This window comes from Monodelphis domestica, chromosome 2 (assembly GCF_027887165.1).
Source record: "Monodelphis domestica isolate mMonDom1 chromosome 2, mMonDom1.pri, whole genome shotgun sequence".
NCBI classification, from domain to species: Eukaryota; Metazoa; Chordata; class Mammalia; order Didelphimorphia; family Didelphidae; genus Monodelphis; species Monodelphis domestica.
Genome location: NC_077228.1, coordinates 361,451,279 through 361,477,322, shown reverse-complemented (window position 1 = coordinate 361,477,322; position 26,044 = coordinate 361,451,279). Strand labels below are relative to the sequence as shown.

General features: G+C 36.2%; 1 protein-coding gene across 1 annotated transcript in view; it reads left to right on the top strand.

Annotated features, from left to right (window-relative positions):
* Positions 1-25,166, top strand: part of MCHR2 (melanin concentrating hormone receptor 2) — a 60,135-nt gene extending 34,969 nt beyond the window's left edge. Inside the window, exons 3-6 of the mRNA XM_001377724.4 lie at positions 7,474-7,683; positions 18,957-19,151; positions 21,428-21,547; positions 23,465-25,166. Of these exons, the coding sequence (XP_001377761.1) occupies positions 7,474-7,683; positions 18,957-19,151; positions 21,428-21,547; positions 23,465-23,789 (850 nt within the window). The 3' untranslated portion in view covers positions 23,790-25,166. The remainder of the gene's footprint in view (positions 1-7,473; positions 7,684-18,956; positions 19,152-21,427; positions 21,548-23,464) is intronic.
* The last annotated feature ends 878 nt before the right edge of the window (positions 25,167-26,044 follow it).

Genomic DNA, 26,044 nt, shown 5'->3' with positions numbered 1-26,044 from the left:
TGCTGGATTAGAGTATGTGTTGGGAGTAAAGTGTAAGGAGACTGGAAAGGTAGGGCAGGGCTAAGTGATAAAGCAGGTGGAATGCCAAACACTTCCTTTGTGATCCTGGAGGTGATAGGGAGCCATTAGAGCTTAGTTCTGGTAGCTGAGTGGAAGATAGATTGGCGTGGGGAGAGACTTGCGGTAGACAGACTGACAATATAGTGCAATAGTCTCGTCACAAGGGCGTGCTCTAGAGTGGTGTCCAGGTGAGAAAATACAAGGGGGCATTCGTAATATACCAATGAAATATACATCCTGATCTTTTAAATTAAAAAAAATCAACTGTTAGGAGTAAAAGTTACCAGCCTGGGAAAGATTTTTCAGATGTGAAGTTTACACATGTAAGTTTACACATGTACAAAGAGATGTATAGTAACATTCAAGAGCCTCTTATTTGACTGCTAGCAGAAAGTGATAAATAGGAAGTCAAATATGAGACACATTTAGCCAATTCCAACCTGAGAAACCAAAACCACCTCTCTTCATTTTTCTCTTAAGCCCTTAGGATGTGCAAGAAAGCTACCTATTGAAACCTGACAGCAGGAAATGTGAAGAGGGATTAGACTTAGAAAAATAAATCAAAATGTAGATTTAGATGCTACATCCTATTGGCTAAGCAGACAGGGACAAGCTGCCCTTCAAACATGATTGCACTTTTTCACACATACGCACACACATAAAAATACTCTAAAAGTCTCTTTCTCCTAGAACAATAAGCAGGCACATAAGATGCAAAAACCACAAGAACTCAAGAGGACCAAAACCACAATGATAACAGCGTTTCACACACACATAACAGGTTAGATTATTTGTTTTCCTATTGCTTTGGTTTTGCACAGTGTTGTTTGCAATAATAAAATTTATTTAATGAATAGAATCCCTTGCATTTATTGCCGAGGCATTTCCAAGCTGTTACATTCCTAAATAAACATCTTTTTGGTTCCCAGGATCAGAATCCAGGGTTTATTCAATGCTTACTACATCACTCGGATTTTTTTTCTTCTTTTTAACAAAAATAAAACTATTTTTAAATTACTTTTATCACATGCAATAGGATCATAGATTTAGATCTAGAAGGGAATCTTGGAGGCCATTAAGTCCAACTCCCTCATTTTACAGATAAGGAAACTGTGACTTAGGGAATTCCAAATTCTCACAAGTATTAAGTGATTGAAAAAGTATTTGAACTCAGGTCTTCGTGACTCCAGGTCCAGCACTCTGTCCATTATAACACCTACCATTATATCTGATAATCAATGTGACAGGTAATTATTTATAAGATCCTAAATTTAGAGCTGATTAGAAGCCATATAGTCCAATACCTTCATTTTACAGATGAAGAAACTGAGGGCTAAAGAGACTAAGTGACTTTCCCTAGATGACACAATTATTGTCAGACAGGATTTGAACCCAGTTCCACTGTCTACAAAATCACTGACTCATTGTAGAGAAAAGATACAATGATCTCATTGGCAATTATTAGAACATAACCACTAAAAGTACATGTCCTAACTTAAATATAAATACATTATTCCTTATAGAATATGATGCTATCTACCACTATCATCTTAACACTTGGGCATAATTATGGAGGATGATAAACTGAAAACTACTATGAAGTCCTACAAAGGCAGAAAAGCTTTGAATGAGGACCAACTAAAAGATAATGTGTAGTAATGATACTATTTTGGAGCTTAAAAATCTCCCTGCACTACTTCCTACCTAGTTACCTCTACCTTGCCCCTACCCATTGGCTTCTTCCCACTATTAGCGGGGATCATACCATGGAAGTTCTAGAAAACTAAATCAGTAGCCATTGGGAACAGAACACAAGTATTTCACCAACCTCCTTTTCTTCATCAGTCAATCTACTTTGGAACAGAAGGAAGACAACAATTATTCTGGGGACATTGTCTGGTCCTCAGGTAGAAACTCATTTTGTCCCCTAGTTATTTACACTTCTAAGTGCTATAACTATTCCTTGAGTATTATTAGCACAAAGAAAGCTAGGGAACTTAATAGAGTAGAGTGAATGGAGGGCCAATCTCAGTCAGAGTGAGAGAAAGGTAGGTTTATGTTCTTCTTCTGACACATAACTAGCTTTGTGACCCTGGCCAAGTCACTAAATTTCTCAGTCCTTCCCTCCCTTACCACTGCACTCCCCAATAATGAAGGAAAGAAGGAAGGAAAAAGGAAGAAAGGAAGGAATGAAGGAAAGAACAAAGGAAGGAACAAAGAAATGAAGAAAGGAAATAGTATCATAATACCTACTATGTGCCAAGTACTGTGCTAACCTCTTTACAGGTATTATATTTTTTGATTCTCATAACAACTTTGCAAGAAAGATGCTATTATCATCATCCTTTTTATAGTTGAAGAAACTGAGATAAGTAAAGGTTATATGACTTATACAGTGTCATACAGCTAGTAGGTACTTGAGGCTGAATTTGAGCTTAGATCTTCATAATTCCAAATCCAGTGTTCCATACACTGCACTACTTAGCTGCCTTATGAAACTGAAAATTATAAATCAGTTGCCAAACAGGCTATTTCCACAAGAGGAGATCTCTATACTCAGAAAATCACAGATCTAGACCTAAAAAATGCACAAAATTCCTTCACATAGCCAAGAGTGTAAGGCAGGATTCAGATCTATTTTGATGAAGCAGAGGGCTTAAGATAAGTGTATTTAATAATAATTCATTAATAAAAATAATAATTTAACAATAATTTATTAAACAGCTAGTGAAAACACCATGCTAGACAATAAGGATAAAAAGATGAAGGTAGGAGAATATAATGAATAGAGTATATATAATCAGGAGAAATGGATTTTATTCCCATCACAGACACTAACTCTGTAAACTAGTCAAGTCATTAAACCTCTCATAGGCTCAGTTTCCTCATCTGTGAAACAGATAGTTATACTTCTAACATCTACCTTCTAGGGTTTCTGTGGACTGTATGAGAAATACTTTGCAAACCTTAAAGTGCTATGCTGTCTCTAGATCTGGCTCTCTATCCCCTGAGTCACCTAGCTGACCCTATTTTAATGCCTTTATATGAGTGACCACCAATAGAATTTATCTTAGTTCTGCAGTGGGGGAAGACAAATTCATAAATCTTCCACACCAGAAGCAAATGCAAATACAAATAATTGATTGTTGCTGGATAGTTTTAGGATAGTTAGTATTAATGGGAGCTATTTCTAAAGACTCTGAGAGTGGTAAATATATCATTCCTGACCTTACACATCATATTTTTAACATGTTTTATTGTATTTTTACCAATTGCATACATAAACAATTTTTCTGAAATTTTGATCCAAATTTTCACTCTCCTTCCCTCTCCCCAAAGGCAACAAGTAATAAAGTATGTTATACATGTGCTATCATACAATATTCATTTCCATATTCATCACATTGTGAACAGAGATATATCAGACATTCAAGAAAAAACTCATGAAGAAAATAAAGTGAAAATGGTATACTTTGATTTGTTCTTGTTGGTTAACACATTCATAGTTGATCATCATACAGTATTAATATTCCTGTGTACAATGTTCTCCTGGTTCTGTTTATTACACTTTGCATCAGTTCATATAAGTATTTCCAGTTTTTCTGAAATCATCCCATTCACCATTTCTTATGGCACAATAGTATTCCATTATAATCGCATATCACAACTTATTCAGCCACTCCCCAGTTAATGGAAATTCTGAAGGAGCATCCAGCATTAGTTCACATGGATAGTTGGACCTAGTATTCAAATATTGGGCTATCCAGGTGACTCAATAGATAGAGTGCTAGACCTAGAATCAGAAAGATTCATCTTCCTGAGTTCCAATTTAGCCTCAGACATTTACTAACTGTTATGATGATTATGAGCCATTCCCCAATTGACAAATAGTCAAAAAGATATAAACCATTTTTTGATGAAGAAACCAAAGCTATATGTAACTATATGAAAATTTGATTGTCTTAATTGTTATTGATTAGAGAAAGGCACATCAAAGAAACTCTAAGGTATTATACCACATCTATCATATTGGCTAAAATGATAAAAGGACAAAATGGAAGATGTTGGAAGGGATACAAAAAAATAGACACTCATATATTGTTGGTAGAATTGCAAACTGATCCAATCATTCTGGAGGATAATCTCGTATTATACTCAAATAGTTATAAAACTGTGTATATCTTTTGATCCAGTAATACCACTATTAGGTTTATTTTATAAGATGATCAAGGAAAAAGAGAAACCATATGTTCTAAAATACTTATAACAACTCTTTGTGTTGGCAAAGAATTGGAAACTGAAGGGATAACCATTAATTTGGTGAATAACTGAACAAGTTGTGGTACATAAGCATAATGGAATACTATTGTGCCATAAGAGATGACAAACAAAATATGAAGTGATGCAAAGAGAAGTGAATAGAACAAGGGGAACATTGTACACAATAACAATAACCACCACCTGAGAAGGAACAGACATAATCAGAATACAAATTGAAACATACTTTCTTCATTTTATTTCCTCCATGAATTTTTCTCTAATGTAAGCAATATGCATCTTGTTTCACAACATGATGAACAGAAAGTGTATGTTATAAGATATGTATAGTCTATATCATATTACCTGCCTTCTTGGGGAGGGGAAAAGGGTAGGAGGGACAGGGGAAAAAAGAATGAGAGAGGTTTGGGGACAGTACTAATGTGAGAAATTATTTCTCTTGGATAAATATATTTATTATAATTTTTTCAGATGTATAACAAATAAATATGTATTAAATTATTTATATGTTACATATTAAGTTATACAAAAATAAAAATAAATGATAATTCACAAAAGAAAAAATTCTGAGAGATAAGATCCTAGGTATGAAAAATTAATACATTGACTAGGCTGGAAATCATCAATAAATGAATGGTCAGTGATTCTCTCAGTAATCAAAGACAAAGGTGCAAGGTCCTGGATCACCTTAAATATAGCTGCTATCTCTCTAATAATTTACTATTCAATCCTGCCCCAGATATCAAAAGACAGCTCAAATTTATGGACATTTAATGAAGAAGTGGATCTAAGAGCTCTCACATTACAACATCATTAAGGGGTAGCTGAGAAAGCTGACAAAAGTGGTCTAGTCATGAGGTTTTAATAGTCCTTGACAATCTAGGAAAAAAAGATTTGCCTTGTTCTGGTTTAGTTTCACCTTCATAAATGATGTTGCCTCAAACCTTAATGTGAGAGAGGGGAACCAAGGACAGGAGCTCATCACTCCATAGAAGTATCTTGATCTCAAACTCCGAGTTGGGTGAGGTCCATCCCAATTAGAAAATACTTTAACACAGAATGCAAAGACATTCCAGGGAAACCCCTTTCTGAACTCACCTAGGAAGTGGGAGAGGATTAAGCACAAAAAAGTAATGTTAGAGATTAAAATTATAAATCAAATGATACAGCATTAAAATTAATTTTTCTCACTGTGTGACCTTGGGCAATTCATTTAATACCTATTTGCCCCAGTTTCCTCATCTGTAAAATGAGCTGGTGAAAGAAATGGCAAACCACTCCAGTATCTTTTCAAAGAAATTCCCAAAATGGACTCACATAGAGTTGGACACATCTGAAAGTGACTGAACCAGCACAATGATAAACTTGGGTATCTATGGCATCTAATATGACAGAATTGAGGTTCAGCCCTAGAATCAGAAAGACTGAGGATCAAATCTTGCTTTTGACATATTCTGAGAATTTTGATCACAGGCAAGTTACTGTCGGTGTTCTAGACTTAAGAGTCAAAGGACCTACATGGGTTTAAGTATAAACTCTATATTTTATCATTGATGTGAGCTCAGAAAAGCTACTCAGCTTTAGTTTCCTGTTCTGTAAAATGAGAGGTTTTTTAATAGTTGACCTCTAACATCCTTCTCATTCTTTATTCTAGAATTAGAATAGAGTTCTAGTTCTTTTTTTTTCAGCTCTACCTCTCATAAGATTACAAGTGGGGAGTTAGAAGAGATATAGGGGCTATCTAATTTACTCCCCATTTTAAAGAAGAGGAAAGTGGTCCAAGAATTACAAAACTACATCAGAAGTAAGATATATATTAGTTAGATGTTCCTGACCAAAAGTTTAGTACTCTATGCCACAGAAGAGTTGTTCATCAATATCAGTGGAAGAGACTTTTCTATACTCAGGAAATCACAAGTTCAGACTGAATGGAGGGTAAGAAAATGGGGTAGGGAGAGTTTGAGGAAAATGGCAGATAGATGGCTATTGTGGAAGAGAGAAATTGGGAAGCATACAAAAAGGCAGAAGCATTGTTCAAAATTGTTACATGATTTGTTATGTTCAAAAACCATGTTCATGTAAAATTCCTTACTTACCTAAACCATTTTCCTATACCCAAACTTAGCATAGAATTAGGTAGACAGAGAATAGCTAAGATAGATTAAGATTTGTTGTTTTGGGGGGGTAAAGGAATATTTAATGTAGTACAAAGTTAAAGAATTAGTTAGAAATGTATATACATATATATCTAAAAGGTAAGTATCATTAAAAATGCTGGTTGCATTTTTCCAAGACAAAAAGGGAGTATTTGTGGAAAAGAGAAATTGAGAAGCATGCAAAAAGGCAGAAGCAGTAGCTGAGTGATGACCTGTCAGTCAAACAATAGGGTTCTATTTGGAATATTACCGGGAGAAACATTTGGAGGCAAAACCAACTGCTGGCTGGACCCTGGTTATCTTGAAAGAGGGAAGGAGTTTTCCTCTCTTGGACTTTGGAGACTCAAGCTGAAGGAAGTCTGGTGACTTTGAAGGCAGAAGAAAGAAGGACAAAAGTCCAGATATTTCTCTGACTTGCTCTGTTGATGATAGTGACTTAACTTCCAGACCTATCAGCCATTTCTCTCAATTGAACTATATTCCAACATCTTCCAACCTAAGGCTCATTGTAGTATTAGGGAAATCCTCAACCCGCTTACCTCCATTCCTTATCCCTTCCTGTCTTTCCCAATAAACCCCTACTTAAGATAAAGGAGAGAAAGAGTATTTCATTTGACACATCACAAACTCACTCTGAGTTGATTTAGAAGAAGAGAGAAGGGGGAAGGGGGAGGGGAGGCTGAAGGGAGGCTAGAAGAGGGAGGAAAGAGGGAGGAGGGAAAGACAGAAGAAATAAGATAACTGCCTGATCTGTTAGTTATCAGTTAACAATCAATATAGTCCCTTATTATTATTATTTATTACACTATAAGATTATTGAATAAGATAAAAATTATATAAATTGGGTTTTTTATCTAATAAAAAAATAAGGAAACCATTTTAAAGTTCTTTTGGAAAACAAAGGTGTTTTTTTTCCAGATATCATAGTTTTTGGAAGAAATAACAATTTTGATTAGCCATCAGTCTTTCTCTATTTCAGATCCAGGAAAAAAACTATCCCAGACATATATATCTGTAACCTGGCTGTGGCTGATTTGGTCCATATTATTGGAATGCCTTTTCTTATTCATCAATGGGCCCGAGGAGGAGAATGGGTATTTGGGAGTCCTCTCTGCACCATCATTACCTCGCTGGACACCTGCAATCAGTTTGCATGCAGTGCTATCATGACTGTAATGAGCTTGGACAGGTAGGCAAGTGTGCTTTGAAATAATTCATTAAAGTCTAAATTAAAGGGAAATGAATTTGGCTTTATGAGTAGAGGATCAGCAGAACTGTTTCAAATCCAGGTAAAACTAATGTTAGTTTGTCAATAGTAGGGATTGTTTTCTTTTTGCTCTTCCCAATAATATGAACTAATTGAGGGAAGAGAGTTATCCAGTTTAATTTTTATAGGTTTCATAATTACATAGTTTATTTCCATATTAAAATTGCTAACAGTCAAAAATTACTTTATTGATGTCCTTTGTTTTTATATTACATTCCATTTCCTGGATTCTCCTATACCACCTTATATTTTTGCTGGCAATTCTGTCTCTTCCCACTCACAAGAAAACCCCCTTTTACATTTAAGGAAGAGATATCCAGACTTTATGACGCAGTACCTAGAAGAGAAACTGTTGTCTCTTCCACTACTCATATAATCTTGCCTCCTAAGTGTAACAGTGAGGGGAAGGGGGCAGGCCAATGTAAGACAGAGAGTCTAAAAAGGCTCTTGTCAATGAACTGAACAAATGATTCTGCCAACTGATCCTGAGTCTGAATTTACAAATACAGCTGTTTATGATCATATTTGTAGGACACTTGGGTCTCCTATGGAGAAGATTATTTTAGGTCCCATAGACCAGAAGTGTCAAAACAGGAGCCATAACTCCCAAATGAGGCTAGAACCAGAATAAAACATAATTGAGAAATGTTTAAGAAAATAAATAAAAATACAATACAATCTAGAGAATAATAATTTATGGAAGTCTAAGTCAATATGTATCAGCAAGGATCCATTCACTTCTTTTTAAGTTTGATATCAGTGCAATCGATCTGAGAATCTAATTAGGAAAACAAAAGTGATGCCACTTTACACCATTAGAAATTGATTCTACTGAAGCCAATAGCAACATAGAGTCTTATTCCAGGGCATATAGCCCGGTGCACAGTGTAGACAATCCTGAAAATCTCTTTAACAACAATTGCTAGGTCCTAGTCTCTTCCTTTTCCTCCTTAGGTCTAGTTCAGTCCAAGGATAGTCTGGCTTCTAAAGACAAGAATCAACATGTTCCTCTCAACTCAGGCTCTTTATACCCTGACCTTAGAGCCCAGGGGGGAAATCTCTTAAAATTTACATTTGATTCATGCCAAGTCTACCAAGAAGGAATTACTAGGGTTCTTGCTGAGAAAGACATTCAATGAATAAAGTAGGTCTGATATAGAACAGTTCCCTCCATACAAGAGAAAAGCTTAAAACATAAAAGACTCCTAAGTTTCCATTAGCAATGAGTTAAAATATCAAAAATAACCCTTAATTCTTATATTGTCCCTAAAATACTGACATAGGAAATACTTTGTAAGACTTTTAAATCAACCTTTCACCTACACTTTAGCTCTGCACTATCTGAACAACTCCTTCAAATTCCATATCTTCTGACAAGCCAGAATATGATTTATTCTTGGGTTTGAGGTCATCTTGTCTTTCAAGAAATTTTAGAGTTTAAGAGGGTCATCTGCTGCTGCCAGTCACCTGAAACTCTTGATGATTTCAGAACCCTCCAACATACCAGGTAACTTACAGATCTGAAAATATCAATCGCAGTATCATTATTTAATCCCCTATGCTCAGGAAAAAACATCAACAACATAAAAACATAACAAGTAGCAACTAAGGCTTTGAAATCTAGTCTCAGACTTAATCAAGTGAATCTTTATGTGAGTAACTAGAATAAATTCCTGGGAGCCTCTCCCAATTTATAGAAAGTAGAAGAAAATGCTGTAAAGCTATAAGTTCAGGCAAAAAGCAGAAGAAAGTAATGACAGAAGTTGTCTTTCCCTTCAAAGTGCACACGTCTTATTGCTCAGTGACCAATTCTCTTCAAAAGAGCCTCTTCCCTCTCCTTTCATGACTGTAACATAAAACAAAGGACCAACTGGGGAATTGTTTCAGCAACCTAAAGTGCAAGTCCTTCATTATTGACCACATATGTCTCCCCAAGTAGTCAGGGGGGCTTGGCTCAGTGCTGTACATGTTCTGTGTGATGGCTCACAAGGGTCCATTCTTATGCAGTCCTGCGCTTATGCTGTGGCCAGAGATGTTCAGTGAGGGCTCCCCTGACTGCTTCCATTACACCTCTTCATCCAATTAAAATGTGAGTCCCTTTCTTGCACAAGAAGGGAATATCAGTTATCCTTTCTTCCTCTCTTCTAGAGAGTGCCTGATGCAGATTGTAGTCTCTTGGAACAGGAAATTCATTTTATGAAGCCATTCACTTGATATTCAAAGGCGTCTTGAAAAACAGAAGCACACAATTTGCTCTAGGGAGAAAATGGACTATAAGAACTTTGCACATTTTACCATCTACTTCACGGAGCTATTTTTATTCTCCTACCTGAGACAACAGCCCTTATGTGCCCAGTTCTCAAAATAGATTTTTTTTCTCTTGTTCTTGTTACAAACTTGAGAAATAACTTATTTAATACATAGTTTAGATGATCAAACCCTTTGATATGCCTATCGACATCTATGATAACTTTGTTTAAGGTCAACCAATGACTATATGGAACTAAATTTTTATGAAATTGGAGTACCCAACCTTTTTTTGGTGGTACCATACTCCTTAATTTTCAGTAAACTTTCCCATTCTCCTTATTCAATATGAAAGAAAACAGTTTATAGTGTTTAAAATGCACATGCACGCAAGAAATAAAATAGAGATTAATTTTCTTTCTCTAAGGGTACATTGAAAAATTTGTAACTTCTCAAGCCTGTTGTACCCGAGTTTGGGAAGGAATCTCTTTTGATTATAGGATCATTGAATTATGGCTGACAGGAACTGAGAGTCCATTGAGTCTAATCCCTTTATATTAAAGATGGAAAAACTGAAGGAGGGATTAAGTTACTTGCTCATGATCACATGTCTAGCAAGTGTTTGAGGTAGGATTTAAACCTGTAACTTTCTGACTTCATGCCTATCATGTTATCCTCTATGCTAGGTAGGGCTTCTTAACCATTTTGTATCATTGACTATTGGAAGTTTGGCAAAGTCTACGGACCCATTCTCAGAAAAAAATATATTTTAAAATTATTTATTTAATTAATTTAGAATATTTTTCCATGGTTACATGACTCATGTTCTTTCCCTCCTCTCCTCCCTCACCCTCATAGCCAACGAGCAATTCAACTGGGTTTTACATGTATCATTGATCAAGACCCATTTCCAGATTATTAATATTTGCAATAGAGTGATCATTTAGAGTCTAGATTCCCAATCATGGCCCCATCAAGCCATATGATCAAGCAAATGTTTTTTTTTTCTGTGTTTATGCTCCTTTAGTTCTTTCTCTGGATGTAGAAAGTGTTCTTTCTCATAAGTCCCTCAGAATTGTCCTGGGTCATTGCATTGCTCCTGTGGAGAAGTCCATTATGTTCGATTGTGCCACAGTGTATCAGTCTCTGTGTATAACGATCTCCTGGTTCTGCTCCAGAAAAAATTTTTTTTGCGTTACCATTTGTTTTTATTTTTATATATAACAATGTAATATGGAACATAACAATAATACAATAAATAAGATGTTTTATAAATTATAATAAATATGGTTAATCTAGAGAAACAAATTCTGACACCAGCTATATCCACAAATCTATGTCTCATTTCCATTTTTCCCTCCTTCACCTCTCCATAAGAAGGCAGGCAATGTGATATAGGTTGTATATCTATTATTTTATAATACTTATTTCCCTGTTCCTCATATTGTGAAATAAGATGCATATTGCTTACACAACAAAAAATTTCATGGAGGAAATAAATTAAAGAATCGTATCTTTCAATTTGCATTCAGACTCCATCTGTTCCTTCTATGGGAGTGGATATCCCTTTTTGTTGAATCCCTTGGAGTTGTTCTTAGAATAATATTTTTAAGTGCATAAAACAAAATACATAAAATTACAAAGGAAACCAATTATATTGAAAACCAGCTAATCAAAATATTTTATAAGCAATTTCATAAACCCAAGTAGAGAACTCCTACCCTGTATCATGCTGGCAAATTTCTCAAAAAGATATTTTAAAAATCTATATTCTCCTGAGTTTTCAAAAAAAGAAATAATGGTTTCCATGTAAATTACTAACCTCTTGATGGTTGGTTTTTATAGCTTCAGTAATGTGATCAGTAAACCTTTTCAATTATATATTTAAACCACTTTCATGGTTGTCAATTTAATGGATCATAAACCTCAAGTGTTTCAAGTAGTACTTTAATTTTTCTTTCCATGATTAGGGACGATTCAATGGCTGCCAATGTGGAATATTTCAATAATAAGTGGAAGCCACTCTACTGTGGCATAGCTTCTAAAGTTTTATCATCCCAATTTTCATTTTATTTGCCTCCAGGACATTTGAAAAGAAAAAAAATGTTGTAGCCAGGGTTTTCAGCAAAGGCAGGCTTTATGAATGTTACCTGGGACATCTGAAGCCACAGTCTAGCAGCAAAATTCTCTGGAGCAAGACTCTCCAACCAGTTGATTGCACTGACAGACCTCAGAGCCCAAACTAGTTGATCATAAGTCTCTCATCTATTTGCCCTTTGTGCTGTGTCATTTCCAACAGAGTGATGTTTCTACATCAGAATGTACCAGTGTTCTTTTCTCCCTACACTACCAATCAGATATGTAATACTGATCACATACTTCCTTTTAGTCAAAGCCCTGCACTACAGAGGTAGGGTGATACATTACAGAAGTTGGCATTTGAGTTGAATTTTGACGTAAATCGGGGAATCTAAAGATGCAGATGAAGAGAATGTATTCCAATATGTGGAACAGTTAGTGAAAATGTGCAGAGCACTAAGCACCACAGAATGGCTATACCAGAGAACACAGAAGGGATTCATGTGTTGTAAAGAGTTTTAATTTACAAACAGAAGTTTGTATTTGATTATAGAGGTAAGGAACAACCTGAATTTATTCCATTGGGAGAGGGAGGGGGTGAAGTAGTAAATCTAGAAAAATAATTTTGGCAAGTATGTGAAGCAGCAAAAATCTTGAGATCCCCTAAAAATCTAAATGTATGATCCTATGAAGTCGTTATTTTAATCACAAGATTTATTTTTAGGATCTAGTTATTAAGCTGGTGAAAAGACTTAGTGATCTTGGACCAAGAATCCTTCCCTGGATAACAGATGCTCAAAACTAGTATCATTATTTGGAAGTTGACTAAATCCCTAATACTCCACATGCAGTCCTATTTACTTTAGGTTTTATTGGAAAGCTAGAATATGTCAGTCTACGTATTTACCTTATCATTATTTCTCTCTCATCTACCTATTTCTCACTCTCTCACTTGCTCTTACTGTCTGTCCTGTGTCTCTGGCTCATTGTCCTTTACTTTAGAATCAGAGGATTCAGCCCTCCTGACACCCTCTAGATTGTTTCGGCTCGTTCATTATGATTCTACAGTCATATAAATTACACTATAAGTCAATTTTACATATACATAGATTTGTTTTTGCTGCTATTTCCTTCTCTAAAACCTGCATCAATGATACATCAAAATAGCTTCAGGGATAACAAACAATTGTAAATAACTACATATGTCTATTGTTTCTCACATTAAGCCACTTGCTCTGTCAAATTGTGCCCAAACAAGTCCTATTCAATGAAATCTGTGGCCATCCAAATTAGGTTAGCTTATCAATTTTCATAGGAAAAATCAATTGGTGAAGAAAGCATATGGCCCAGATTAGGACATGCTGTTAGATGAATTGGTCTATCACTACATATATTTTTGAGGTGCTATTTTTGCCTTTATTTAGAAGATTTTTCCATGATTACATGATTCATGATTTTTCCCTCTTCTTCACTCCCTCCTCCCAAAGCTGACAAGCAATTCCACAGGGTTATACATGTATCATTGTTCAAAATCTATTTCCATGTTATTCATATTTGTAGTGGAGTGATCTTTTAACATAAAAACTCTAATCACATTCCCATCAAATTATGTGATCAATCATATATTTTTCTTCTGCATTTCTGTTCCCATAGTTCTTTCTCTGGGTGAGGATAGCTTTCTTTCTGACAATTTCCTCTGGATTGTCCTGGGTCATTGCATTGCTGCTAAAAGAAAAGTCTATTACATTTGATTGTACCACAATGTTCTCCTGGTTCTGCTCCTTCTGCTTTGCATCAATTCCTGGAGATCTTTCCAGTTCATGTGAAATTCCAGTTCATCATTCCTTTCAGCACAATAGTATTCCATCACCATCAGATACCACAAATTGTTCCCAATCAATGGACACCCCTTCATTTTCCTGTTTTTTACAAACACAAAGATTGTATGTATAAATATTTTTGTACAAGTCTTTTTCCTTATTATCTCTTTGAGGTACAATCCTAGCAATGGTATGGCTGGGCCAAAGGGCAGGAAGTCTTTTAAAGACCTTTGCGCATAGTTCCAAATTGCCTTCCAGAATGGTTGTACCAATTCACAACTCCACCAACAGTGTATTAGTGTCCCAATTTTCCCACATCCCCTCCAACATTTATTACTTTCCTTTGCTGCCATTTTGGCTAGTTTGCTAGGTGGGAAGTGGTACCTCAGAGTTGTTTTAATTTGCATTTCTCTAATCTGAAGGGATTTCATCACTACATATATCTTGAGCAGACAGCACAGATAGATGACGAGCTGAACTCATCACTGACCAGAAGAGCAAGCTAAAGTCTACTTGGGAAATTGTGCAGTCCTTCAATGATCTCAACTTCATAGTTTATCCAAATCAATGTTTTCTAAATCTTACAATGGTCTTTCCATGGGAAAAGAGAGCATTTGGCAAAGGGAAGAGTACTAGTGGACCTACATCTCATGACATAAGTGTGTATATGACATGGAACAACACAATGTTATCCACTAAGAAAATCATCTGTAGTACCTTCCCATAGTATGCCATTCATCATTAGCAAACCCTTTGACAGGAATATGCTTCCCTGTTTCATGCCTCACTTAATGATGGTAATGGAAGAAATGATAAACAAAAATATCACTACAATAGCATCTTTCAAGGAATCTTATATGAGCTTAGCATATGAATGGGAAATACCTTATTGAAGGAGATTCTTGGAGCCCAGGTTTTTTATCAACCAAATCAAATGCATTTTTTAATAATCAGCAAACAACAGGGACTGTGAGATTTTTTGTATTCTCTATTTTCATTCAGTTGTGTTACTCTGAAGATATAGTCTGATGTAGGGAATCATGTGCAAAAGCCTCCTATGTGTTTGCATGTTAGCTTCAAAGATATCATCTGTGTATATGCAAAATAGTCTTACAAATCTTTTCTAAATAAAGAAAGTAAATACATTGGTCATTAATTGCTTTCTTCTTTTACCTTTTAGAAATTTCTCATTATATTTTCTATTATTTTGGACTCTTGTTCCTTTCTTTGAAATATCCTGACAAACTGTCCTGAATGTCATTAAGACTGTCTCATGTCTATTGTCAATTTTCTTTTGCATGTATCTGTTCAGAAGCAGCTGTTCTTCCTTAATTCATATTCTTAAGAACATTACTACTTCCTTATATAGCATTTATGGTACTAAGGTATTAAGAGTACAAATCTGGTGGCTCCTTCATCATCAATAATGAGACTAGATCACTATAGAAATTCTGGCAAATATGGTATGAATCTATTTGTCATCCTACTTCCAAGTGTATCTACAAATGTTTTTCGTTTGATCTGGATTGATTGGGTTACATGACTAGCTTTCTGTAGCTCTAATTGATGTCATATTTGGTTGTCATGTTTCTTTTCTCTTGGCAAGGAGATTATGTGCTGTCTAGTTAAACTGATTTCTACACGATTTTGCCCTCCACAAATTGTTCAACTCCTCCAAGCTGCAACTATCTACATAGTGACACACTTAAAAATTAGTGATCCAGGACTTCCAGGTAAACATGGCTACAATCTAGATGCGAATTGCTTCGTCTCCCCCAACACCCAACAAAATAGACTACCTCAAAAGAGCATAAAAATCGTCTTTGGAAGAACAGAGGGACTCTAAAGTAGGGCACAGCAACAAAGGTACATGGAGTTTGAGCATTTCCACACTATAAGAAGGAGAAAAAGCTTGCACCCAAACTGAGCTGAACTACCCTCCCCCACCTCACCTACGGAACCTGAGTAGGGACCAATGTGCTCACCAGAGACAGCAAGTGAGTGAGGAACATCTCTGTAGTGACTGGGGGGGGGGGGGCACACCAGGGTCCTTGGGATCTAACAAGGACTCCCAGGAAACTACCCCTCAGAGCAGTTTCATAGGAGACCCCTGCACACTGGAGAGTGCACAGACAGTGGGGGCTCTTGCAAAACTGCCCATGGAGGCTAGAAACTGCCTGAGGCAAAAGCTCTGTTCCTCACTGTAGGGGGGGGGGACATTCCAGGGTCCATGGGAACTGACAAGGTCTACCAGGTAACTACCCCTCATAGTGGTTTCACAGAAGACTCCTGCGAATGGGAGAGAAGAGACCACAGACCATGCAGGCGCACTAACAAACTACAGAGGCTGCTGCAGAAGAACCAGCCTGAGGCAAAAGCACCAAAACCCACCCATCTCAATCAGACCTCTGACTAAAAAGGAAAGGGAAAACTACCAAAGGGATGGCTCATAGTGCCCAAGATCAACCCTCCAAGAAGAAAGGGGGAAAAAGTGACTATTAAAAACTTTTACAGAGGGGAAAACTTAGTCTACAGAGGAAAAAGAGGATGAAATTCAAACAAAATCAAAACCTTCCCAAAAAATGGAAATTGTCCACAAGCTCTGGAAGAACTCAAAATGGAGCTTATCTAAAAGATGGAAACCTTCTGGCAAGAAAAATGGGGAAAAATTTCAGAAAGAGGTCAACAGTCTGACAGACAAGAACACCCAATTGGAGAAACAGTTGGAAGCCTCAAACAGAAGGGCAGACCAAACTGAAAAGCAAAACCAGTCCTTAAAGACCAGAATTAAGCAACTGGAAGACGATGATCTTGCAAAACAGTAAGAATTAATAAAGCAAGTCAAAAAATTAATGAATTAGAAAAAAACATAAAATATCTCATTGACAAGGTGACAGACCAGGAAAACAGAGGAAGGAGAGACAATTTGAGAATCATTGGTCTCCCTGAAAAAGCAGAGATTAACAAAAATCTCGATGCCATACTATAAGAAATCATCGAAGAGAATTGCCCTGATATTCTCAAACAAGAGGGCAAAATAGAAATAGAAAGGGTTCATAGAATACACTCTATACTAAATCCCCAAAAGACAACACCCAGAAACATAATCGCCAAATTAAAGAGGTTCCAAGCTAAGGAGAAAATCTTACAAGAGGCTAAAAAGAGAAACTTCAGATACAGAGGAGCACCAATAAGGATTACACAAGACCTAGCAGTGGCCACGCCAAAAGACCGCAAAGCCTGGAACACGATATTCAGAAAGGCAAGAATCAGCTACCCATCAAAACTGACTATATACTTCCAGGCGAAAGTATGGGTATTCAACAAAATAGAAGATTTCCAAGTATTTGTAAAGAAAAGACCAGAACTCAGTGGAAAGTTTGACATCCAAACACAAAGAGCAAGAGAAACATGAAAAGGTGATGAAAGAAAGGGAAAAGGAGAAAAGTGTTTTTTTTTTCTTTTATTCAAACTCTCTACTATAAGGGCTACAATTAGATCAAATTATATATACTAACATATGGGGGAAATGTTATGTGTAACTTTCAAAAATCGTATGCATTAATAAAGTAATCAGAAGAATCACTCATAGGGAAAGATTAGCATTAACATGATTTGGAGGGAAAAAAAACAAAAAGAAATAAAAAGGGAGGGGAGAATCAATGATGGTACTAAGATATACTTGAAGAAATAGAAATAAATTAAATATAATAATCTTTATCACACAAAGATACACACGGGAAGGGGAGGAGAAGAATTCTCTTATAAGAAGAAGAGGAAAAGAGTGAAAATTGGTTATACTTAAACCTTACTCTCAGTGAAATCAACTCTGAGAGGGAAGAGCATATAGATCCATTGGGATCTTGAATTCTATCTTATCCAACAGAGTAAGGGAGAAGGGAAAATTAAGGGGGGCTGGCGGAGAGGGAGTACAAAAAGGGAGGGAAGGAGAGGGGGGAGGGGAAGGGTACAAAAAGGGAGGGGCCAGAAAGGGATACATAACAAGGGAGGGGACTAGACAAATAGCAGAATTTAGAATCCAAAACCCTACCATATGTTGTCTTCAAGAAACACACATGAGGTGGGTAGATACCCACAAGGTCAGAATTAAAGGTTGGAGTAAGACCTTTTGGGCCTCAACTGACAGAAAGAAGGCAGGAGTAGCAATCATGATATCTGACAAAGCCAAAGCAAAAACAGACCTGATTAAAAGGGATAAGGAAGGTAAATACATCCTGATAAAATGGAGAATAGATAACGAGGAATTATCACTAATCAACATGTATGCACCAAGTGGTATAGCATCCAAATTTCTAATGGAGAAACTAGGAGAATTGAAGAAGGAAATAGATAATTTAAAAAAATTAGTGATCCAAAAGAGGGGAAAGCGTAGATTCCTCTTCTCTGGTTGTATTCAAGAGATACATACTATATATCAATCCTGTTATTCAGGGATTTTTTTTTCAGATAAGGGGTAAACTCAATGGTCCCAAAAATAGGTTTGTTCCAACCCTAAAATTCTGTGACTATGAATAAAGGAACTGATGGAGCTAAATGTAACTGCTCATTCTTCCTTTATATTTCAATGACATTTTCCCATACCCTTCTTTAAAAAAAAAAAGTCTCTCCATCAATGCAATTGTGCTCAGAAGTAAATCCTCTTGAATATATAGGAGGTATACTTAATACATAGTAGGTATACTTCCTCTGGAAGGAAATCCCTGATCAGAATCTAATTTTCTGAGAATATCTATAAAAGACAGCACTGTAAAAGATAAAAGTCAGTCTAAAATTTTTTTTAGCATTATGACTGTTTCTGGTAGTGGCAGTTATTTGTTTGAGTGGTTTATTCAGACCTCCAGACTCAAGTGGTGTTTTCTCTAAAGGTGTAGCCCATCTTTCAAAAAATATTACTTTCCTTCACCATGATAGAATTGCACTTCAGGGAGGATAATAATGCTAATAATTTACTCTTGTCATGAACCTTTCATCCTTAGAGCTCAGAGCTTTTATTGATTGTTCACAAACCCTTCTCAACTGGTTTTACAGGTACTTGGCTCTCGTCCAACCATTTAGGCTTACCAGTCTGAGAACAAGGTCGAAGACCATCCGCATCAATTTGTGCCTTTGGGTGGCTTCATTTGCTCTGATGTTGCCTGTCTGGATATACTCGAAAGTCATCAAATTCAAAGATGGTTTTGAAAGTTGTGCTTTTGATTTAGCATCCCCTGATGATGTGCTTTGGTAAGTTGTTAAAACTTAGAGAAAATAAAGTTGAATTAAGTTGTCAAGTACTTCATCCCACTTGTCTGTGAGTGAGCAGCAGTGGAGGGCATCCTCTCAAGGTGCTCAGCACACTCTTCTCGCATCTCCTTGCTTTCCACAATCAATTGGACACTTTCATTTTGGGTGGAGGAGGGCCTGCACATCTGGTAACCTTTATAAAAGATCTTGAGTTTAGAATAGTACTGAAATGATTTAGAATATATTGAAACATTGAGTTTAAAGCCACATACTCAATTAGCCAGACTGGCATGCAACTATCAAGACCACCAAAGCACCAGAGAGCTAAGTCTCAGTCTATATTTAGATAACACTGACTCAAGACCTGGATTCAAATTCTGATTCTAAAATTAGTTTCTTGGAAATTGGTTTCCTAGAAATAACTGTTAACTGCTCCCTGCCATCTGAAAAATGAGAGTAGGAAAGGATGACTTCTAACATCCCTTCCAGCTTTAAATGTATGTTCCTTCCAACTTATTGAAAAGCATAAATCAAAATAACTAGGTAGAGATTCATTTATGTATAGAACATAAAATTATCCTGTTGGCTGGTTTTCCCCCATTAATCAAACCAGTTTTAACTAAACTGACCAACCTAACCATTTATTTTAGCATTAGTTAGACTGACTGAGAGCAGCAGAGTTCCATGTTCTACAATGAAAACAAGGACCACAAATAAACAAATCTGCACATATATACTGTTTGGAAAGGACTTCTACTCATCACTTATTTCTCTCTTTAGTCCCAGTTGTACACAGAGAGTCATAATTGCCAAGCAGATGATTTCTAAAAGCTCATAAAAGACAGTAGGAGTAAGAGAAACTTAACAAATTGGTCATAAGCTTGATGAAAGGAAGAAATGAGAATAGAAATATATTTAAAGCATTTCGTACTGATGGCTACCGCTGCTTCTGTTCCTTTTTGCTCTTTTCACTCTGGAATTAAGATCTTATACCGTGACTTCATTTCAGAAGAAAGCATATTAAGCAATTCCACAGAGCAGAGAGAAAAAAAGTGAAACAATTTGTCATTTACAGGCTCATCCATCAAAATGGTGTAGCAATAAACATTAAGTGACTTCTATGTGCCAGGCACTGTGTTAAGTGCTGAGGATACAAAAGGAGACAATGAAGGGAACAGATCTGCCAGAGAGATGAGTATGTTGGTACATGTGAATAAAACAAAGTCATTCTGTCCCCCTCCTCTCTCTGAGGAAATATGAAATAATCCTACTCAATTGACAGCAAAAATCATCCTAAGTAATTAACTCCCTTTCATTCCCTATGTATCTCCACCAGGGCCACTCTTATCCTGAAGCGGTGCAGAGAGGGGAAAAATACCTTATTATTCTTTGCAGGTCCATGGATAAATTTCAAGAGGTCCTTAAACCTGAACAGGAGGGGAATTACATCTTTGTTGTGACAAAACTATGGTTTCTTTTGTAATCCTATGCATTTTATTTTGTGCATTTAAAAATATTCTGACATAGACCTGGATTCAAATCTAGTCTTAGACATTGCATGACCCTGGGCAAATGACAACTTGCATCTATCTAGTATTCTTATTTCTAAGATGGGAATAATAATAGAATCTACCTCCCAGAGTTCTTGTTAGGATAAAATAAGATAATATTTGTAAAGTACATAGCTCAGGGTCTGGCACAGAGTACCTACCTAATAACTTCTTGTTCCCTTCACATTCCCTTTTCTCCTCTTGAAATTTGGGCCCAGATCATTGTCCCTTTAATAGACATACTGTTGGACAAGTTCTATGGGGTATCCCATTCAGATGCAGGGTGAAATATGGGCAACAAACATTTTTCACTTATTTTGTCTTTCCTGTACAGATGAATTAAATGCACTCCTTTGAGTAATTTTAGATCCCTTGCAGGAGACTCAGAATGTGTTAGAGACTGATGTAATCAACTCAATGTCATCCACAAATTTAAAAAATCCATATCAAAAGAAAAAAATTAAAATATTCTGACAGTATACCAAAGAAGTCCAAGACACAAAAAAAGTTCCTTGTTCATCTTAAGTACCTACATGCCCACTCCTTGATATTTGGAAGATGCCAGGTCTGCTCACATAGGAACACACATGAAACCTCTCAGACAGTCCACTGATGCTTTTGCCCCAGAGTTCGAAAGAACATTATTATGTGCTGCTATGAACAGCTGCTATTTCTTGCCTAATGTTACAGTGTGGTATCCATTCTCTTTATTTTTTTGTTTTACAGGTACACACTTTATTTGACTATAACAACATTCTTTTTCCCTTTGCCCTTGATTTTGGTGTGCTATATTTTAATTTTATGTTATACCTGGGAGATGTACCAACAAAACAAGAAAGCAGGATGGTAAGGATCTACTTTTCTATATTTTTGGCTAATGAAACTCTTATGGATCCTAATATACCTGCAAAATAGCTATGTGAATATCATTTTAAGTGTATATAAGTGCATATATAATATATATGGATATGCATACATATGATACACATGTATGTATATGAGAGAGAAAGAGAGAGAAAGAGAGAGAGAGAGACAGAGACAGAGACAGAGACAGAGACAGAGACAGAGAGACAGAGAGACAGAGAGACAGAGAGAGACAGAGAGAGAGAGGGGGACAGAGAGAGAGAGGGACAGAGAGGGACAGAGAGGGAGAGAGAGAGAGAGAGAGAGAGAGAGAGAGAGAGAGAGAGAGAGAGAGAGAGAGAGAGAGAGAGAGAGAGAAGGGAGGAAGGGGGAAGGAAGGAAAGAAAAAGCGAAAGAAAAATAGTGAGCTGGTCTGAAAACTAGGAAGAAGTGTATTCCAGCCTCCTCCTGATACAGTGATACCTACTATGTGACCTTGGGCAAGTCACTTATTCTCTCCTTGCTTTCTAGGAAACTATCTAAGAATATAAATTATATATTTCAGAGAAGTTGTCAACATACATTGGTAGAGGAAATTTACTTACCCAAAAAGTCAAATTCATCTCTCTCTCTCTCTCTCTCTCTCTCTCTCTCTCTCTCTCTCTCTCCCTCCCTCCCTCCCTCATTCTCTTTTTCTACACACACTCAATGTTCCAAAATATGGTATTGTTTTAAATTATCAAAGCTTAAAACTGGTAATAGCTTAAAATCTCCCTAAGATTTTATGATAACACATATGTTCATTGTTACATACATATATGGGTATATATGTCCTAAAAGTCATGTATATTATATAATACTTATGTGTGTTTATATTTACTTATACAATACCATTGTTGTTTTTCAGTCATATCTGACTTCATGACCCCATATGAAGTTTTCTTGGCAAAAAGAGAAAAAGTAGTTTGCCATTTCATTTTCCAGTGGATTAAGGCAAACAGTGGTCAAGTAACTTGCCCAGGGTCACACACCAAGTGAATGTTTGAGGTCATATTTGAACTCAGATCTTGCTGGCTTCAGGTTCAGTGCTCTGTCCACTATGCCACTTGATACCATACCAAGCTGCCATAGATATGTATATTTATACATACATACACATACATGGCTACACATATCAAAGACAACATGGGAGAGTGAAAGTGTACATGTATGTATACCTACATGACAGTATGGTAGCTAAAATAGTGTTCTCAGAGTCAATAAGCCTGCAATATTTTCAAATTATCATTTCCAAGGCATAAATCATTGCTCTCAAGAGTAGTTAGCCAGAATATTCACTTGGGAAAATTTTCAGTTGAGTATCTAAGTGCAAAGCCATAATCAAGAATATTTTCACCTGGGACAAAATCATTTGGGAGAATGAGGATGATGGGCAGTAGCGGCACTGACTGTATAACTAAGACTTAGTTGCAGCAAGGAAGTGAATAATCCATCCCTTCCTCTTGAAGGGTTTGAGGGAGAAAGTGGGTCTTAAGAAAAGGGCACCAGAATTGAGAGGTAGGGCATGGCTTGGAGTAATTTCACCAGCTGCAGCATGGGAAGACCACTAAATGAGGCATTAGGATAGAAATAACCATGAAGTTTCCCTTTTAAGCCTTTATGACACAAAGTACTCCCTCACACTAAAATGTTAGCAACTGGAAGAAAGTCTCGTGTATCCCATGCTACTTATATCAGAATATAAATCTTACGTGTTTAATAACTAAATATGAATTCAAATTATGTGCCTGATAAGTTTTTTAAAGATGCATATTTTACTAAAAAACTTAGGAGCCATTCAAAAATTTTAATTTTTGAATAATTTTCTCATTTCCTGTTGCTCTTCTTTTACTCACTTCTCTCCTGATGTTCCTTTTGTAGCTATAACCCCAGCATTCCCAGGCAAAGGGTCCTAAAGTTGACAAGAATGGTCTTGGTGCTGGTGGGAGTGTTTGTGCTTAGTGCTACACCCTACCACGTGATCCAGCTGGTAAACCTGCAGATGGCCCAACCAACGGTGACTTTCTATGTGAGCTATTACCTCTCCATCTGCCTTAGCTATGCTAGCAGTGGGATCAACCCTTTTCTCTACATCCTCCTGAGTGGCAATTTCCGGAAACGTCTTATTTGCTGTGTCTCCATCCAAAGGAAGACAACTGAGAGGGAAATAAACAATATTGAAAACACACTGAAATCAAGCTTTTAGTGAGTGTCCCTGACTTAACTGAGGGTATGCAAAAGCAGATTGGTTTGGATAAGACCCATTACTAGAGGTATTTAGAATGGATCCAATAGTATGCAGTGGCAACCTTTATTCTTGTAAAGTGTGATAGTTCATTAATGAAACACTACAAATATGTTTTCAACATTTTCATTGTGGCTAAGGCTTTATTCCCTGTCTAGAGGAAGAAGTTGCATTAAGAAGTCTAGCATTCCCAGGGTTTTTTATGGAAACCTGGAGCACCACTCTACCACACTGCCAACTAGCTCAGCCACCTGGCCACATAGCCTTCCACACTATGGCCACCCCACAGCACTACCCTCAAGATCTTGGCCACTGGACTGCCTTTCAACAAGGTTCTATTGGTACTTAAGTACTTGAGACATTTTTTAGAAGTGCTCCTTTCCTCACTGTAACACCTACTGTACAGTGAGGTCCCCAGGGTGCTATGGCTTCTTCTCCTCTTTTTTTTTTAAACATTGGGGAAAAAATTAACAAAGTAAAGATAGAATTATCTCCACTATGTGCTTCTGAGTCTACTCAAAAGTATGGCATTGAAATCTCTAAGTCTATAGTCTAGACTCTAGTTTTGAAAACTCTGAAACCTGTAAGAGGTCACAAGTAAATTTTGTAATTTAACAACTTACAGTTGTTTATTGTCATTGTTTTTAAACACTGGCACAATAATCAGGTGTCATAAAATTTTTCAAATCTGCTTAGATACAGATTTTTCTAATAATATTTTAATAATATTAAAATAACTACAAGCATCAAACATGCAATAATACTTCATGGGTAGAGGAAGGATTTCCTTCCCTTTGCCTTAGAGATATAAATTAGAGTGGTAGCTAAGACAGCATGAATGACATAGGTGACTTTTTATTAATTTTTGGTGCCTTTGTATGTTTTTTCTATAGATAAGCATATTTGTATGCAAACATACAAGGATGGTTTGATAAAACTTCTTGATGTAATATAGATCTCTCCCTATAACATATGTTTATGTATAATTCTAAGTAAATTTAATAACTATTTCTATATACTTAATTAAAACAGCAATAGTGTATTATTCACTTTTCTATAGCACTTTAAGGTATGCAAAGTGCTTTCCCCATTGTAGCTCTGTTACAGAAGCTTTATTAATGCCATTTTACAAATGAAAGAGTAAATAAATGACTTATCCTAGGTGACATGAATAATAAATATCAAAACCAGGATTCAAATCCAGTTTTTCTGACTTAAGAGCTCTTTCCACCAGCTAACCCTTACTACTAGTTATCTTATGAGTTCATGCTAGTATTCCCCACCCTTTCACATCCATTCAGATCTGTTGAGTCATTTAAAGTTTGGGCTATTGGTTTTGTTTTGGACTTTCATAAAAATAATCTCAAAAGTAATCTTATAACTATATAAAATTACTTATTACTGTGCCTCTGATTTGCTGGTTCCATTTTTAAATTTGCCTTGCCTAATTCATTTCAAAACTTAATTTGTTTAGCTCAGCTTGTGTATATCATGGATTGGCCATGTATTAGGGTCTGCTCATGATATTCCCCAGTAAGAACCAGGAATAGTGGAAACACAGTAGTCATATCAGGATATAGCAGTCTCTTTTGATTCCAACTGTTTCTTGACCCTGATCACCTTTATAAACTTCACCTTCTCTGGTCTTTCTCTCTCTTTCTTTCTTCCTTTTCTCTTTCACTCTGTTAGGTCAACTTCTCTATATTCTTCTCATAAATCTCTAAAACTCTTCTTAATTTCTTGGTTATGTGTTCTTCCTTCAATCTTTTTTCATATTATTTTACAATATGAGCTCATGAGAGAGTTCACTCAGCAATCACATAAATATCATCCCACTTGAGGTTATTCATGATTGCTGTGAGAAGTTTGTTTTTTTAAGTCACATATCTCTTGGGACAAAGTCCCTTTTGGTATTTTTGTTTATATGATTACATTTTTTCTCTTAATTTTTAGGTAATCTTTTTTCCTAAAGTCAAAGCTCTACATATGACTGAACAGCATTTCCTTTCTTTCAATAACACAAATTCAAGTCTAAAAGTCACTTTCTTTCAAGATTCCTTCAGCTTCTACATCACCATCTAGTTCTTTGTCATCAAAATTGTTTCTAAAGTGTATATAAAGTATAAAATAAAAATGTTTCTCATTGTTTCATCTACCCTCTGAAAAATGAAATTCTTATCAAGAATTATCAAGAAAACTCTTGTCAAGAAAATCAA